A 19,079-nucleotide genomic window follows, 5' to 3' on the forward strand; every position below is an offset into this window, starting at 1 on the left:
TAGAGGCCAATGAAATTATCTTTGAATATAGATTTTATTTTTATTTTTTTAAGAATACAGGGCTTTTCAAAAATAATTTAATTTTATAGATAGTGTATCACCTGGTATACACTCCAGTCCAGCGGTGGCGGTAATGCAAAAAATAGTTGTCAACCGCCATTTAAAAATAGAAGAAGAAGCCATCTTGTTTACTCAGTTGATGCCGATAGTCACGTGGTTAAAGCAGCTTAATCTCTTCATCATCTTTGCGATCATTTATAGAAGCTTTGTCTGTAAGTATTAGTGCGTTTAGAAGCTTGTTTTTCATCTTTTGTTTGGAATTAGTGCCAGTAATTTTAGGATAAAATTGATATTAAGAGAGACTTTTCAGTACGATGTTACATGCATCTAGATTATTATTGTGTATATTATGTTTAGTTATACCTTAAGCGAACTTAAGTTTCAATTATTAATGTACAGTCTTTAGAAAATTATTTTCCCTTGTGGTGGTGTTAATAAATCCATGCTTCAGTTCAACTTTCTTGTGGAAGGAGTCATATGTCTGTCTAGTTGAAGAAGGGGAACTCTTTTACGAGGGCAAAATACAACCCGAATTCCGGAAAAATTGGGACGTTTTTTAAATTTGAATAAAATTAAAACTATACGACTTTCAAATCACATGAGCCAATATTTTATTCACAATAGAACATAGATAACATAACAAATGTTTAAACTGAGAAAATTTACACTTTTATCCAATAAATGAGCTCATTTCAAATTTGATGCCTGCTACAGGTCTCAAAATAGTTGGGACGGGGGCACGTTTACCGTGGTGTAACATCTCCTCTTCTTTTCAAAACAGTTTGAAGACGTCTGGGCATCGAGTTTATGAGTGTCTGGAGTTTTGGTGTTGGAATTTGGTCCCATTCTTGCCTTATATAGGTTTCCAGCTGCTGAAGTGTTCGTGGTCATCTTTGACGCATTTTTCGTTTAATGATGCGCCAAATGTTCTCTATAGGTGAAAGATCTGGACTGCAGGCAGGCCAATTCAACACCCGGACTCTTCTACGATGTAGCCATGCAGTTGTAATAGCTGCAGTATGTGGTTTTGCATTGTCCTGCTGAAATACACAAGGCCTTCCCTGAAATAGACGTCGTCTGGAGGGGAGCATATGTTGCTCTAAAACCTTTATATAGCTTTCAGCATTCATAGTGCCTTCCAAAACATGCAAGCTGCCCATACTGTATGCTCTTATGCACCCCCATACCATCAGAGATGCTGGCTTTTGAAGTGAACGCTGATAACACGATGGAAGGTCTCCCTCTTCTTTTGCCCGGAGGACACGGCGTCCGTGATTTCCAACAAGAATGTCAAATTTGGACTCGTCGGACCATAGAATACTTCTCCACTTTGAAATAGTCCATTTTAAATGAGCCTTGGCCCACAGGACACGACGGCGCTTCTGGACCATGTTCACATATGGCTTCATTTTTGCATGATAGAGCTTTAGTTGGCATCTGCAGATGGCACGGCGGATTGTGTTTACCGACAGTGGTTTCTGGAAGTATTCCTGGCCCCATTTAGTAATGTCATTCACACAATCATGCCGATGAGTGATGCAGTGTCGTCTGAGGGCCCGAAGACCACGGGCATCCAATAAAGGTCTTCGACCTTGTCCCTTACGCACAGAGATTTCTCCAGTTTTTCTGAATCTTTTGATGCTGTTGTGCACTGTAGATGATGAGATTTGCAAAGCCTTTGCAATTTGACGTTGAGGAACATTGTTTTTAAAGTGTTCCACAATCTTTTTACGCACTCTTTCACAGATTGGAGAGCCTCTGCCCATCTTTACTTCTGAGAGACTCTACCTCTCTAAGACATCCCTTTTATAGCTAATCATGTTACAGACCTGATATAAATGAACTTAATTAGTTGCTAGATGTTCTCCCACCTGAATCCTTTCTAATTTTTTTGCTTTTTCAACCATTTGTTGCCCCCGTCCCAACTATTTTGAGACCTGTAGCAGGCATCAAATTTGAAATGAGCTCATTTAGTGGATAAAAGTGTAAAATTTCTCAGTTTAAACATTTGTTATGTTATCTATGTTCTATTGTGAATAAAATATTGGCTCATGTGATTTGAAACTCTTATAGTTTTGATTTTATTCAAATTTAAAAAACGTCCCAACTTTTCCGGAATTCGGGTTGTAGTAAAAAGACAATTAACGGTGATTGCTGAATCAGTGAATGGGATTTCAAGCTCTGCTTTCACCTCAGAATGTCATCGAAAGAGAAACATAGTCTGAAAACCAGATCAGTGTCTTCATGATCATCAAGACATTCAAGCAAGTCTGCAGCAAGCGTAGCTGCATTGGAGGCTTGTACAAAGGCAGAAGCAGCACTGACTAGAGCCACATATGCACAAAAGGAGATAGAAGTGAGAGTGAAGCAAGCTCAAGTACAAGCTCAACTTAAAGTAGAGGAGACTCGTTTAGAGGCTATGATTAGATCAGCATAGATATAATAAAGAGATTCAGATACCAATGCTTGCAGAAACCTCTGTTCCTAATACTGATCACAAGCCGCCAGCTCCATTCTGTGTTGATCAGCCACAGCCTGATTCCTTCAATCAGAATAGTCCTTTTCAGGACTTGCCAGAGAGACAGCGTCCTACTCGTGTTCTCACTCACACTGAGACACCCCTCAGCTGCCACACCAATCATACTCATGCTGAAACAGTCAAACATGCAGGCTGGAACGTACCACAGTTTAATTCCGCATTGCATGATGCATCGAGTAACCCCACTGCTTAAGAAACCCAATCTAAATCCAGCACATCTAACAAGTTACAGACCGGTATCTCTTCTTCCATTTGTCGCAAAAACACTTGAACGAGTTGTTTTCAACCAGATCTCCTCCTTTCTTACACAGAACAACCTCTTGGACGACAATCAGTCTGGTTTCAAAAGCGGACACTCAACTGAGACTGCCCTGCTCTCAGTAATTGAAGCTCTGCGACTGGCAAGAGCAGCTTCCAAATCCTCAGTCCTCATCCTGCTGGATCTGTCTGCTGCTTTTGACACAGTTAACCACCAGATCCTCCTGTCAATCCTAAAGATGAAGGGCATTTCGGGAACTGCACTCCAATGGTTCGAGTCTTACCTCTCAGGTAGGTCCTTTAGGGTGTCGTTGAGAGGTGTGGCATCTAAGACCCAACATCTAGCTACTGGGGTGCCTCAGGGCTCAGTGCTTGGACCACTCCTCTTCTCCGTCTACATGACATCACTAGGATCTGTGATTCAGAAACATGGCTTTTCCTATCATTGCTACGTTGATGACACGCAACTCTACCTCTCATTCAAGCCTGACGATCCGACGGTAGCTGCTCTTATCTCAGCCTGCCTGACAGACATTTCTGGCTGGATGAAGGACCACCACCTTCAACTAAACCTTGCGAAGACAGAGCTACTTGTGGTCCCGGCCAACCCTACACTTCGTCACAACTTCTCCATTCAGCTAGGCTCGTCATCCATAACTCCATCAAGGTCAGCTAAGAACCTTGGGATTGTAATTGATGATCAGTTGAAATTCACAGACCACATTTGCTAGAACTGCCCGGTCCTGCAGATTTTCCTTGCACAACATTAGGAGGATCAGGCCCTTCCTTACAGAGCATGCTACACAACTGTCCAAGCACTTGTTTTATCCAGACTGGACTATTGTAATGCTCTCCTGGCTGGTCTTCCAGCTTGCTCTGTCAAACCTCTACAATTGATCCAGAATGCTGCAGCCAGAGTAGTCTTTAATGAGCCAAAGAGAGCACACGTCACTCCTCTCCTCACACAATTGCACTGGTTGCCAGTTGCCGCTCGCATTAAATTCAAGGCACTGACGTTTGCCTACAGAACAACCACTGGTACTGCTCCCTCTTACCTAAACTCATTACTTCAGACTTATGTGCCATCCAGAAACCTGCGCTCTGCTAGCGAATGTCGTCTTGTGGTACCATCTCAAAGAGGCACAAAATCTCTTTCTCGGACCTTTACCATGGCTGTATCTTTTCCGGCAGCACTTGATTCAGTAGTACTAACACTTTCTCTTCTCTTCTAAAAAAAAAAAAAAAAAAAAAAACTGCACTAAAATTAAACTGAGAGGGGTTATAGCACTTGCGTATTGTTGTCCTACTGTTAGTTTAACTGCTTCTATTGTTCTCATTTGTAAGTCGCTTTGGATAAAAGCGTCTGCTAAATGAATAAATGTAAATGTAAATCAGCTCCAAGACACAACATTAAATTGACAAGCCACTCATCCTCGCATCACAATGAGTCCCATTCTGCTCACTCAAACGTATTTGAACTCGCAAAGTTCCTGACTCGCCGTGTTCTTCTGACAGGTGGGCTGTCAAGGTTCAATAATAAGCCTGAGAACTATTGGGCATGGAAGTCTAGCTTTTGCAATGCTATTGAAGGACTCGATCTTAAGCCTAGTGAAGAACTCGACCTTCTCATAAAGTTGCTTGGCCCTGATTCTACTGAGCATGCAAGACGCATTAGGTCGGTTCACATCAATTATCCAGACATTGGTCTCAGCATGGTCTGGGAATGGCTAGAGGAATGTTATGGCTCTGCCGAAGCCATGGAGGCAGCGTTCTTTAACAAACTTGAACATTTCCCAAAGCTGTCTATCAAGGACCCTCAACGTCTCAGAGAATTAGGAGACCTACTTCTTGAGCTACAGGCAGCCAAAGCAGAAGGCTATCTGCCTGGCTTGACCTTCCTGGATACTGCACATGGCCTCAGCTCCATTTTAGAATAACTCCCATATAGCCTACTAGAGAAATGGATGTTGCAGGGAACTCGTTTCCCCCGCATGAGAAATGATCATAGCTTTAACATGAGTCTGCACACTGTCACACCATCTAAAGGTGAGAGATTCTTATCAAAGACCATCAGAGCTCCTGTTACAGTTCACAAAACAGAAATAGACAATGCCACACAGAAGGATGAATCTAACAAGACAAGTGACCGACAATGTCCAATACATAAAAAGCCACATCCCCTCAGAAAGTGTAGAGGTTTTAGTGAAAAGACTTTGCAGGAACGGAAAGCTTACCTTCGAAAGAATTTCATATGGTTTAGATGCTGCTCCTCAACTACACACCAGGCAAAGGACTGTAAGGCGTTAATCCAGTACTCTGAATGCAATAGCGACAAGCATATAGCTGCACTTCACTATGGCCCAGCCCCCTGGTCAAAAAAGGAAGATAACAGCCCCTTTACAAGCTATGGCGGGGAGCAAGAAGAGTTGCCTCCCTCCCCAATCGCTACATCCACCTGCACAGAAGTGTGTGGAGATCACAACAGTGGAAAGTCCTGCTCAAAGATCTGCCTGGTAAACGTGTACCTGAAAGGTGAGCCTCAGAACAAACAAAGGGTTTATCCAATCATAGATGACCAGAGTAATCGATCTCTGGCGAGATCGGCCTTCTTCAAGATGTTTAATGTTGCAGACAATGCAGCACTTTACACACTTAGGACGTGTGCAGGTGTCATGGAGGCTGAAGGTCGTAGAGCTGAAGGATTTATAGTGGAGTCCTTTGATTAAAAGACATGAATTTTATTCATGTTTATCCCAGCTACATGAGCCCATGTCCAAACAATATGCATGTGAAGGACTGTTTCAACCGTCATGATGAGCCTCAAAGATCCTCCACCCTGAACCTTAAACAGAGAAGCTTGCCCATACATGATGAATGTCCCATAGGCGAATCAGTTTTCTGCAACACAAAGAATGACGACAAACCAGCTCCCTCTATGGATGACCTTGCCTTCCTGAAGATTATGGAAAGAGAGTTCCATCTAGGGGTGGGCGCTATACCGGTATGAACGTGAATACCGGTATTATGTTGTGCCATGATATGGATTTTGCGATACCGAGGATACCGTATTCATAAATTCATATTTTGCAGTTATATTGTTTTGTTCAATTTGGTAACTTACTCTTTACAACTGTTAACACTAATGACGATACAGAATCGAATACGCTGTTTAAGGAAATGGCTGATTTGGCGCTTCATACGCGTGAAGTTGCCGAGGCGATTAACCGCTGTCCTGTGACGCGTTCAATGAAGGACCGTATAACGTCGAACACATCGCTAGTGCTAAGCGGCTGTTCATAAAGGATGCATCTTTTGCGGTGGAATGGGAAATTACAAGGTAATGAGATATGAGACGCAAGTTTGACTTTTAACTTGAGCGCAGCATTTTTAGAATGCCGTTTCATTTGCGAGACGCGGGTGCAACACCAAAACAAGTTCGTCAAGCTCAAAAAAAATTAAAGTTCCAGGCTACTGTGTGTTTGAGATGTCATGTTTTCATGAAGGTTGAAAGGCTGAAAGCTGCTATTATTATTTTTGTTTTTACAAAACATTTACAGCTAATAATATTATCCACGTGGAGACATTTCCCCGCAATGTAACGTTAGGCTATGAATAACAGGACACACACATAAGCGCGTGCATACACACGACACACACATAAGCGCGCGCATACACACACACACTGGTCCACTATCTTTGTGGGGACTCTCCATAGACGTAATGGGGTTTATACTGTACAAACTGTAGGCCTTTATTCTGTCTCCTTACACTAATGAATTAGTTTGTATGAAAATTTTCATTGTTTTTTCTTGTATAATTTTAAGTTCTATTTATTTGGTGTGCTTTGTTCAATCTCAAACCATTATTTTATTTTTATTATTAAGATGTCTGCACAAGAGTTAACTGTAATCAGTGCAAACATTAAACTTAAATGAAACGTCTCGCTTTGGTCTACGCTGGAAGTGTTCTGCTCGCTCTGCTAAAGCTAAACTATAATTACTAAAACTGAAACTAAATAAAATAAAAACTATATAGAAATGTGTTTGCAAAATAAAAACTAAATAAAAAAACTAACAAAACCATTAATGAAACTAGCTAAAACTAAACTGAAATTTAAAACAAAATTGAAAACGATATTAAAATAAAAACTAATTTAAAAAAGCAAAACTATAACAACAGATATTCCCGGCGGAGACAGAGCACACCCGAAGACGGCTCTCACTCAGAAATCAATAAGGTCTTCATTCGCTGCCGGTTCACATTATGACAAGACGAGCAAAAAGTGGAAAGACATAACAAGTGCATTCAGGCCTACCTCATGTTGCACGTTTGCACTTTTTGAAAAAAAAAAAAGTCCAATGAAATGCCTCACCTTTTTCTAGTTATCTAGTGTTAAAATACATATTTTGCCTGTAATTTAACTAAGGTGTACTAAAATGTGATTCCAATTTTTTTTCCCTCATATCGCGATATAATATCGATATCGTCCGGACAGTGAAAAATATCGTGATATGAATTTTTGCTCATATCGCCCACCCCTAGTTCCATCAGGATGAGTCAAATAGCTAGGTTGCCCCACTTCCGTTCCATAGCCCACGGCAACGCCTCCCTAATAACAAGGCTCAGTCCAGCAACCGGCTCACTTTACTGACTCGCAAGCTTAAAAAACACCCTGAGGTAAAGGAGCACTTTGTTGATTTTATGCATAAGATACTTGAGAATGGGCATGCAGAATTGGCACCACGATTACAGAATGATGAAGAGTGCTGGTATCTGCCAATGTTCAGGGTGTACCATCCACCTTACTGATGTCCTCCTTACTGGCCCTAATGTAGTCTCTTGGGGGTTCTACTGTGGTTCAGGAAGGAACGCGTGGCAGTGATGGCTGATATTCAGCAAATGTTTCATTCCTTCGTGGTCACAAAAGAGCATCGGAACTTTCCACGCTTCCTTTGGTATGACAACAACGACTTAAACCACAAGGTATTGGGGTACTAGGTGCGAGTACATGTTTTTGGTAATAGCCCGTCACCAGCAGTTGCCATATATGGGCTCAGGAGAGCTGCCTTCTCAGTTGAAAAAGACTATGGACCAGAGTGGCAAGGCACTTTGTGGAAAGGAACTTTTATGTGGATGATGGCCTTACTTCGCTCCCCACAGAAGAGAAAGCCATCAAGCTGCTCAAGGCCACCCAGGAAATGCTGGCTCTGTCTAATCTACATCTTCACAAGATTGCCTCCAACAAAGTGGAAGTCATTAAATCATTTCCTCCAGAGGACCTTGCAAAGGAGTTAAATTATCTAGATCTGAGCACTGGCCTCCCACCAGTTCACAGAAGTTTGGGCGTGAGCTGGGATTTGTCTGAGGATATGTTCATTTTCCAGGTTTCAGACCAGGTGAGACCTTCTGTCAACGATTAACAGTTTGTTTGACCCACTTGGGCTGGCTGCACCTGTCGTCCTTCAGGGAAGACTTCTGCTCAGAGCGCTTACCACAGGGTCTTGTGACTGGGATGCCCCTCTGCCTGATGTCAAAAGTATGTAAAAATTTTCCACACATATGCTACTATCTCTTTCTGTCAAACACAAGGCAAAGAGATGTGTGTCTTCTGTGATGCTTCCACAAGTGCTATTGCAGCTGTTGCTTACATCAGGGTTACCAAAATGAGCGGTAATGTAGAAGTTGGCTTCATGTTTGGTAAGGCTAAACTAGCTCCACGACCTGAGATCTCTGTCCCCAGACTTGAGCTGTGTGCAGCTGTTCTAGCTGTGGAAATAGCTGAAACTATTGAAGATGAGATTGACACCAAGCTGGATGCTATAACATTCTATTCTGACAGTAAGGTCGTCTTAGGCTACATTTGTAATGAATCCAGGAAATTCTGTGTATGTCAACAACAGAGTGCAAAAAATACGGAAATCTACACGCCCTGGGCAGTGGAAATACGTACCTACCGATCAAAACCCTGCCGACCATGCCACAAGATCAGTTTCGGCAGCTAACCTTCCCTGTAGCATGTGGTTGACTGGTCCAACATTCTTGACAAAAACAAGACCGTCTGAAACTCACATGGGTCTCTTCAGTAACATAGACCCAGATGTAGACACTGAAGTACGTCCCCAAGTCACTTCTTGTGCTACACATACTTCAAGAAAGGAATTAAACCCTGAACGGTTTGAAAGATTCTCAAGCTGGCGATCACTGACTCATGCAATAGCAAGACTTGTGCACATAACCCACTCCTTCAAGCAGGATAGTAACAAGAGTACTTGCAGGGGCTGGCATATATGTGACATGCCCTGTTCAGTTCAAGATCTAGAAAAGGCCAAGTCTGTTTTCATCCACAGCGTGCAAACAGAAGCCTTAAAAAACTTTGCTGTAAATTGTGTTATGGTAAACGTTATTTACAATGATTTTATGAATTCACACTTACCTTCATCTGATGTAAATCTCACAGAAAATAATAATTCTTTATTTTCTTCATTCTTAAGTTTTTTGCTGCCAAATGAGCATTAAACAGACCTGTTTCATTTTTGATGCCAAAACTTGCTATTTTAAGTAATGTTAAGTTATGATAACTTGATTTCTTTATTAATGACAACATTGGGGTTTACAGAGAGAAATCGCAACATAGTGTCGGCCCAGATGTGGTACACATGGAGTCCACACAGCCCAGATGTGGACCGGATCTGGGCCGCCACCATGTTGCTGTCTGGGGAATCATAAGAAAACACTCTCAATACAAAGCGCCAACAGCATCTCTCTTCCGCATCAGCATCCACGCTGTATTTCAAAGGACGCTTTTCTCTCCTCTGGGATTGGCAAGGAGAGAAAAGCGTGTTCATGTTCATGTTCAATGAAGGCAGAGCTGCACCTGAGAGAGAGAGAGAGGGATAGAAAAGACGAGAGAGACGCACATACACATGCATATACATCCCCACACACAGGCTCAGACTTAAAATGTGGGTTTACCTTATATTGATTACATGGCTACTCAAGGAAATGTGTTAATTACTTAAGTCACTCAATTCGCACAAGTTTGTTTCTTTGTAACATAAATTCTACACTCAATGCAAGATGCAATGAATGACAATAATTGTGCATCACTACTTAACAGCCAAATTCCATGATCACTGAATTTACACTTATGGGCTTGATATGAAGGCCAAAGTGTAAATTCAGTAATCATTGAATTGTTTCTAAACGACGATTTGCACCTGGATAATCTCGAGTGATTGTAAGTGTGATGATCATCTGCTAGGTTTTAAACCAGGGTTTAACATCAGGGGCAAACTAGGCCAAAATAACAAACAAAATATTTTTATCAACCTTATTTTCCTAAAAACAAAATAAACTTAGCTTCCTCCCTAAACCAAAAACAGTGTGAAAAAATATGTACAAAATTAAATGGCGTCAAACCTCCTACATCCCTTAATTTGGCAAAAGTTATAAATCATAATATTTACACTATATATATATATATATATATATATATATATATATATATATATATATATATATATATATATCATTGATTATTGATCAAATTTACGAATTTAAAATGAAAGTTGAAGCATACTGTTACCCTAGGGCTGATCAAATCAAATCATTTACACTGAAAAATTACAATTGCATAAAATAATGTTATGAAATTTATTTAAATGTACAAATAAGAAACATATAGGAAAGAAGTATACTAGGCTACTTATAAACATAACACTAAACTACCAATAGGTGGCGACAGGCGGCCGTATTAATGAGTGAGTCATTGATTCATTAATTCAAACGATTCGTTTAAATTGTTGATTCATTCAAGAATGAGACGGATGTTAATGAATGGGTCATTGAATCTTTGACTCAACCGATTCGGTCAAAATGCTGAATCGCTAACACAGATTTAGACAGATTTATGAACAATATTTGAGAGAAATAGGCCTTTTGTCTACATAGAAAAAGTCTTAGATCTTTGAGTTCAGCTCATGAAAAATGGGGGCAAAAACAAAAGTGTTGCGTTTATAATTTTGTTCAGTATATTTCAAGTGTAACCATAACCAGACGTTCTCATCAAACCTTTTCAATTACAATTGATGTGTTAATTATTTTTGATTCAGTGCCTATTGCAATACAATATAGTCACACTAGCAACGCTCTCCCACATATTTTGGTATTATAATCGAGCTTTTCTTCATTGTTGGTAACAGATGGTGGTAATAGAGAAGAAATGTCTTGCTTTCCTGTAGCTCAAACAGTTGAGCGTTGGTGCTTGCAACGCCAAGGTCATGGGTTCGATTCCCAAGGAAAGCAAGACCTAATAAGAATGTAAATGCGTACCTTGAAATGCAATGTAAGTCGCTTTGGATAAAAGCGTCTGCCAAATGCATAAAAGTAAAAAGTAAATGTAGTTTTACATCATCATGCTGATAACGTTTCTTTAGACATTCAGCAATCCTGCAGCGTGAACCACTGTAGGAAATCTACCCTTAAAAAAAAAATGGAGAATCAATAAAATGAATAAGTGTTTACTTAATCATTGACCAATAATAAAAGTTAGTTAATTCCTTTACCACTAGATGCTGCAAACAGTGCATTTTATTTTCATAACCAATTCCCATTGTTAATGTCTGCTTATATGAATTGAAATACATATGGTGCAGTTTTAGTTTTATTAGCTTTCCTGTAGCTCAAACAGTAGAATATGACACTAGCAAAGCCAATGTCATGGGTTTGAATCCCAGGGAATGCATTAACTAATATCATCATGTGAACCTTTAATGCAATGCAAGTCTCTTTGGATAAAAGCACCTGTTGAATACATAACTGCAAATATAAAGTATGATTTATTACTACACACTTGGTAAATGTTGCACTATGTATAACCCCTTGATTGTGAGTACATTTATCCATTAAGTCACACAAGTTCTGTTCCGTTCCTTTTTATTTCTTTGTCTCAAAATGTACAGATCATTTCTCAAAATGCAAGAAAGTCTTTTCAACATGTTCTCAATGCATCATTTCTATTTGTGATAAAGCACAATTAATGAAAATAATTGAAATCTGCATAAATCACAGTATTTTACTGCAACACTAGTTTCATGAACTTTTACTGACCCTGCAAAAATTTCATTTGACAAATGATCAAACTTCATAACTGATTTTTGAAAATTACCCTTAGATTAAACTAATTCTGAACATGTACATTTGCTAATTTAGGCAACATCAGGCAATGCTTTTTCTTATGATTCTGTAGATTAGATAATTGGGTGAAGTTCTTCCCACATGAAGAGCACTGGTACGGTTTCTCTCCAGTATGAATTCTCTCATGATCTTTCAGGTTTCCTGACAGAGTGAAACTCTTTCCACAGTGTGAACACTTGTACGGTTTCTCTCCAGTATGAACTCTCTGGTGTGTTTTTAAGTGGCTGGATGTAATAAAGGTCTTCCCACAGTCAAAGCACATATAAGGTCTCACACCAGTATGAATACTCTCATGCTCTTTTAAATTTTCCAGTCGTGAAAAACACTTTCCACAAAAAGAACAAAAGTGAGGCTTCACACCAGCATGAACTTTAAGGTGTCTTCTTAAGTTTTGTTCAAAACCAAATGTTTTATCACACTGATCACAGCTGAATGATCTCACTCCAGAGTGAGTGTGCAGATGATCTTCAAGAGTACGTTTGCTCCCGAAACTCTTTCCACACTGAGAGCATGTGAACGGTTTTTCTCCAGTGTGAATTCTCATGTGTTTCTTAAGGTTTGATGTATTTGTGAAACTCTTTCCACACTCAGAACAGGTTAAAGATCCTTTGACTCCAGTTTTTCCAGCACTTTTCTGCATGAAATTCTTTTCAGTCTGTGAAATGACTGCGTTTCCATCTTCATTTGTGAAATGAGGTCTTCGAAACTCATGTTTCAAAACATTCACATCCATACGATCTAAAAATGAATCCCCATAATTAAAAAAAGGACAAGTTAGAAACAAGAAATACGTTAGAAAATTAAATATGATACCAAAATTTTAGGAGTCAGTACCAATACCAGTAAATAAATTAAATTAGTTAATTATTATCAAAAGACAAAATGTCACCATTTTGGTGTTCGCATCAAATTAAATTGACAAGTCATTTTATATACATAAAAATACGGAACCGTATTGCATTCACTTGGGGAAAAGAAATTCGACTGTTTTTCTGAATTAACGAGTTAATTATCTCAAAATTATGAGAAATTTTTCTTGAAAAACATTTTTTTCATTTTGTTTTTATGAATTAATGAGTTACTCATAATTTTGAGATAATTAAGTCATTAATTCAGAAAAACAGAGCAAAAACTTTTTTCCATGAAAAATTCTCGTAATTCTGAGATAATTAACTCGTTAATTCAGAAAAAGAGAGCAAAAAAAATTTCCATGAAAAATTCTCGTAATTCTGAGATAATTAACTCGTTAATTCAGAAAACAGATTTTTTTCCCTCAAGTGAATGCAATACGCTTCCGTATAAAAACATGTTAAATGCAAGTTAAGTTATAATTAACCCATTTATATTTGTGAATAAAATTATTTTAAATTATAAATGGCTTAATTACAAAAACTAAAAGACACTCCCTTTTATAAACAGTGAAGTTGAAACTTCAGCTCAGCCGCAACAGAATCTCTGACCGAGTGAAAACGGCAGTATAATCAAAATATCTGTCTATATCACACAATGCATGTCTTAATTTCATAGTGTTTTTACTTTGTTGGTTAAAACGAAATGATTTTGCATGCAGAGCTCAATCACAAACTCTGGTGTATTGACCTTATTCATTGCAGTGCCATCTTTGATTTATATATGACATTCATCTCTTCAGTGGGTTGTACTGTTATTTCATGTGTTTTTCGATTGTTCTGCTGACCAAACACTACAAAAATATCTTTATGACAATATGACTGTTTGCTAGAATGCGCGTTCTGCGCCAGCGTGTAAATGAGGCAACTGTCTATTTCTGCAGATATATTCGTCTATATTCGTCATTCAAAAAAGGGAAACCAACGCTGCCGGCTGCAGATACACCTATCGTAAACAAAGCAGTGCGTGCTTACCGTTTTGAATATCAATCCTGTTAAACACTTTTTTTCCACTCCGCTCATGTTAATATTGAAATATTCGCCAAGGAATATTTTCTATCCTTCTATCTGTACCGTTTTGACTTCTTTGCTCGCTGTTTTGCTATTATTCTCGTGCACTGACTCGTTCACTAAGCTGAACAGCCAATCAGAGTTTCCTCTTTCACTGGCGTTCCGAAAAAAAGCCGACGAGGACCAATTTCAGCCGACGGTGCGGAAAACACAGAGAAAACTTAGTCGGCCGACGCACAAAAACTGCCCGACAGCCGACCGTCGGCTTGGTGTGTTTCAGGCTTAAAGGGACATTGTGTAGGAATTTCTTAGCCTGGGAAAACCCAGACAACTTCCGGCAAATTTAGATTTGCTCTGCAAGTTAGTCTGGCAAAGAGCTCATTCAAGCCCATTTCCAATCCGTCAAAATCGCGGCACCAATCAGAAACGTTGGGGCGGGCTTTACACGATGACGACAGCACAGCGATGGTGAAGCAGATTTTGTACATTTACAAAGATGGATGCCGCCGTAGAACTAGGGGTGTGACGGTTATAGTTGAACACCGTCATTAGAACTCTATAACCGCCAAAACCATGTTATTAAAATATTTTTTTCACAAACATTTTTTATCATAGAGAATGTTTAAATACTAATATCAGCTTACGAGGGAAACGGAGGCGGAGTTAGTGGTGCTTCGGAGGCTGCTACTGCTGGAGATGATTCGGGAGAGGTCTGTGCACCCCCTCCCAAGAAGAGAAATATTAGAGATCTCCTTACAAGGCTTGCTGACACGGAGTAAAGCCTTGTTTATACAAAAATGACGCGTTCGGTGCGCAAGACCCCATTTCGCTTGGCTGTGTACACGGCTTTTTTTTGTAACAGCGCGCGTGGCGCCGCGTCCGAGGATGACCGACTTCAAGCCGAATCTGCCCGAGCATGTGCGTCTAAATTGCAAAGTTCATTGCAAAGTTTTTTTTGTTAAGGTGTACTGTGTGTGATTTATTTAATGGAAAGCACATTCACTTCTAGTTGTCTTGCTGTTAATTTTAAATAAACGTAGAGCAAGTAGCTAATCAGTGTCTGCTCGTTTATTCAAACTAAGGTGTTCTATAACAGACGAACGTCGCTCTGCATACGTCATCTTCTTCATCGCTCTGATTGGTTGAGCTACGTCCGTTGGTGACGCCCCTTTGGAAAGGATTTGTCTATGAAGCTTTGCCAGACCATAACTCAGTTACAACTGAGAATGGTCTGGTTTTAACCAGGATAGGAATTTCTCCCATCTAGCGGTGAAATTGTATTTTGCATTTAAACGAATTGTGCTCTCCAGCGCCTCGCTTTTAAAAATGCGCGTTGCATCTACGGTAGCCTTTAAGTACCAAAAAGCTATGACAGGATGTCTTCAAATAGCACTTCGTCGAGTTCCTTCCTTCCTCCAGGTTTGTTATATATTAACTCTTGCTTTTTGTAATCTCCGGTCACGTTTCCTTTTACGTTCCATTTTGGAAATTTTTGGCGACGAGGATTTCTTCTCCTGTAGCTCGGCATATGTCTGGAAATAACAGTGCAATGCAGCCTTTTAAACTTGCCGGGGCAGTGAAGCGTCACGCTGGCTCTGAACGAAAACGCGTTGTGGAAAGGCGTTGGCCAAGTACTTTTTGTCCCTCTCTACTATTATAGTTTTTCAAGATGGCGGAACTACATGGAAGCCTCTGTGGACCTACCCGTCCCATGTATATAAAGATAATAAATTCTTTGTTTACAAGGATAAGTCAGATAATTGGCATAGGTATTTGTACACCATTGAGGACATTTATGAATATTGGGTCTCATTCATGTAACTCGAGCAGAACGAATTTGTGTAAATCGTGTGTAAAGTGGTTCTGGCGTAAATGTTCGGATTTATTAAAATGTTCGTATTTTCCAAATGTTAGTTGGTACGATAGAAATCTACACCTGCTCCCAGCCACGCGTAAATAGTGAGTTTGACATCCGAACGTTTTGCTCATTAATAACTAAGGCTGCATTTTAATTCACCTTAATCGGGTACATATTTACACAGCATTTTGAAAAAATATTATATATAGTAATTACATACGGTTTTTCTTTTTACTTCTGGGACTGTTTGATTAACATATGAAACTCCATTAACTGCATCTGTAATATGCTGCCAAGCTTGCTTTTCTTTAGTACCTGATACGCCACTATGTAGCCTAAGCTTGAAAATAAAATGTGGTGTTTTGAATGAACTTCTGATAATAAAACTTCCGATTTCTGCATCTGAGAAATTTCTCTTTTTCATTCGTTTTTGAGAAGACATGTTGAAAACCTTCGTTTGGTGTCATAATATGATGCCCATATATAGTTCAGTCGGATTTAATGGGCGGGATTTATGGTAATTGAGAATGAGCGTGCACGCGCGTCCCATTTACGACTGATTGGAATTCATTAACACACACACACATTTCACTATCACATCTGACGTTTACGAAGTATTTGTGAATCAGGAGAGGAGTTTTCGGGAAGGTGTCTTTACGCGCAAATCACTCTTATATTTACTCGTATATTTACGAATGTTTCATGAATGAGACCCACTGATTTTAGATAATAAAATAACTAAAAAAGTACACATTGTCCCTTTAAGAGCTTTATTCAGCGTCTTACAGCAGATGCCTTTGAAAACACGGCAAGTCTTTCTCTCACAGCCTCGCTTTCATACCCGTCGCTGTGCTGCTCTGAATAAGGTCTATTGAGCGGATTCTTAATTTCTGACTAACTTAGGTTAACTCTCATTGGCCATTGTGTTCACATGTTCAGCAAACATGTCTGTGATTGGCTACAACACTCAACGCTGCAAAACAATTGTAAATAGAAACATTTTACGCTCTTCACAGACACTCACACAAATACACACGGGGGTTACGTTTTTAAAATGTAAGTAAAATATATGTGAGTTTTCATCGTAATGTTCCTCATCAGTCATTACAGAGAATGAAGGAAAACACCAACCTATTTGTTCCTCTGTATCTTCATCTTTTATTCTGCAGGGTTCTTCCTTAATCTCCATCTTTACAATAGTATGTCCGTAGTTTCTCCTGGAGTAATTCCTCCTGCTTGCTTCTTCTTCTCCTGTGGGAAGATGGGAATATTCCCCAGCATTTAAACTCTCATGAACGGCTGTGGGAGCTTCACTGACTGAAGGAGTGAATTGTGGTCGTTGTTGCTCATTTAGTCAAGTCACCTTCATTTATATAGCGCTTTTAACAATATAGATTGTTTAAAAGCACCTTTACAGTGATAATAGGAAATTAAATTAAGAGATTGTTTTGGCTTTACAGCAGCTCTAGAATAAAGTTATTGTCCAGCTAAAGTTAGTTTTGATTGATTCACTTCCGACACAACCATCATTAGTTATTAACTTAAGGGGCCGCTAACAAGACACCGTTCTAGCAGAAAACCCCTGATGCGATCTGGCCGCTCATTTGCACAAAACAGTGCCTGGTGGCTCGAGAACGTAAACCATGAAATGGGTTCCAAGGTGCAAGAGTTGAAAATTTTATAATACTGAATTTTTTTATCGCTTCCGCGCAGCCACGTGGACCGGAATTATTCAGATGTTTTATCTGTACAGAGGTTAAGGGAAGGGAAGGAGGCCTTCACAGGGGAGGGACTAGTCACTTCTCACACACAGGACTGCGTTGTCGTCGTGTCCAGGCGCAGGTCCTTCGTCAGATCTGGAGTGTGAGTGTGTGTGTGTGTGTGTGTGTGTGAGAGAGAATGTGTCCAGACGCAGGTCCTTCATCAGATCTGGATATGACTTGGATCCGGCGGACTGCGGTAAACCTCGGGATAAACAGAGAGACTAATATTGGCGTAGACGCCATTCTTCTTATGATGTAACAAGTACATCAGGATTTATGGGAAGTGTTCCCGGTTCCGGCTGATCTAGTCTCAGCCTCAGACGTCACGCCCACGGAACGTTGGCTAAACGTCTGATGCATATGGTACACTTAACTGGAAACACTTCAGGAATGTCGAAGTCGTCATCTGATTGGTTGAATTCTATCGGATTTCCGGGGGGCGAGAGTGTCGTGTTTATTTTCGGTCCGCCGGGAAACAAAGCGCAGACGTGTGATTGCGGAAGAAAAACTGTTGTGTTTACATGAGTGACAATGAGCATTTATCAAGATCAGCTAAACGTAGGATTCTCAAAAGTATGCGAGGTTCACGGCATAGACTCTTGAAGTTTTCTTCTCCTTTGATTTTCTATGCTGACTGACTTGTTGCACGCCGGTCTGTTGTTGTGGGGACATTTCCACGCCCCGAAACGTGATGCTGAACGAAACGAACTGTAATTGGTTGTTTGACATGTCGGTCAAACGGCCTTATGGGCGGGCCTTGGCCAAAGAAAGCTGCTATGAATTCCAGACCTTCAGCCGTCAGTCTGAAGGTCTGGCTACGCGAGACTACGGCTGATCTAACCTATGCAGCCTAACATTGAATTATAGAAGTCTATAGTGTGTTATGTGTATGCCAGGTCAACGAGATGTGTTTTTAGTCTAGATTTAAACTGACAGAGTGTGTCTGCTTCCCTGACAATGTTAGGAAGACCGTTCCAAAGTTTTGGTGCTAAATAGGAAAAGGATCTACCGCCTGCAGTCGATTTTGATATTCTAGGTATTATCAACTGGCCGAAATTTTGAGAAGCCAATAGATGTGAAGGACTATAATGCGCTAAGAGCTCGCTCAAGTAATGCGGAGCTAAACCAGTACTTTGGTTTAGCCAAAGTTGGTTTAACCTTGCTAAAACAAGGACGACTTGAGCAGGACTTTTCTCAGTAATACAACTACTCAGTTTGAGGTACTTTATGAGGTTGGAACTGTAATTCCTTACCATCAGCCTTAACAAGTGTACAGTGCATCCGGAAACTATTTACAGTGCTTTACTTTTTCCACATTTTGTTATGTTACAGCCTTATTCCAAAATGGATTAAATTCATTATTTTCCTCAAAATTCTACAAACAACACCTCATAATGACAAAGTGAAAGAAGTTTGTTTGAAATCTTAGCAAATTTATTAAACCAAAAGAAATCACATGTACATAAGTATTCACATCCTTTGCTCAG

At 39.9% G+C, this 19,079-nt stretch overlaps 2 protein-coding genes across 3 annotated transcripts in view; both read right to left on the reverse strand.

The window, feature by feature from the left end:
• Positions 1 to 19,079, reverse strand: part of LOC130073052 (gastrula zinc finger protein XlCGF57.1-like) — a 175,251-nt gene that overhangs the window by 68,007 nt on the left and 88,165 nt on the right. The gene's annotated exons all lie outside the window — the stretch shown is intronic.
• LOC130073064 (gastrula zinc finger protein XlCGF7.1-like) overlaps positions 11,776 to 19,079 on the reverse strand; it is a 28,303-nt gene continuing 20,999 nt past the window's right edge. The window contains exons 2-3 of one of the 2 annotated variants that reach the window (XM_056238491.1): positions 16,961 to 17,080; positions 11,776 to 12,790 (exon numbers count right to left, since the gene is read on the reverse strand). In XM_056238491.1, the coding sequence (XP_056094466.1) occupies positions 12,036 to 12,790; positions 16,961 to 17,018 (813 nt within the window). In that variant the 5' untranslated portion in view covers positions 17,019 to 17,080 and the 3' untranslated portion in view covers positions 11,776 to 12,035. The remainder of the gene's footprint in view (positions 12,791 to 16,960; positions 17,081 to 19,079) is intronic. The other variant, XM_056238490.1, reaches the window with a different exon arrangement.

Source organism: Rhinichthys klamathensis, unplaced genomic scaffold, assembly GCF_029890125.1.
Source record: "Rhinichthys klamathensis goyatoka isolate OS25496 unplaced genomic scaffold, OSU_Roscu_1.1 h1tg000523l_1, whole genome shotgun sequence".
Classification (NCBI taxonomy): Eukaryota; Metazoa; Chordata; class Actinopteri; order Cypriniformes; family Leuciscidae; genus Rhinichthys; species Rhinichthys klamathensis.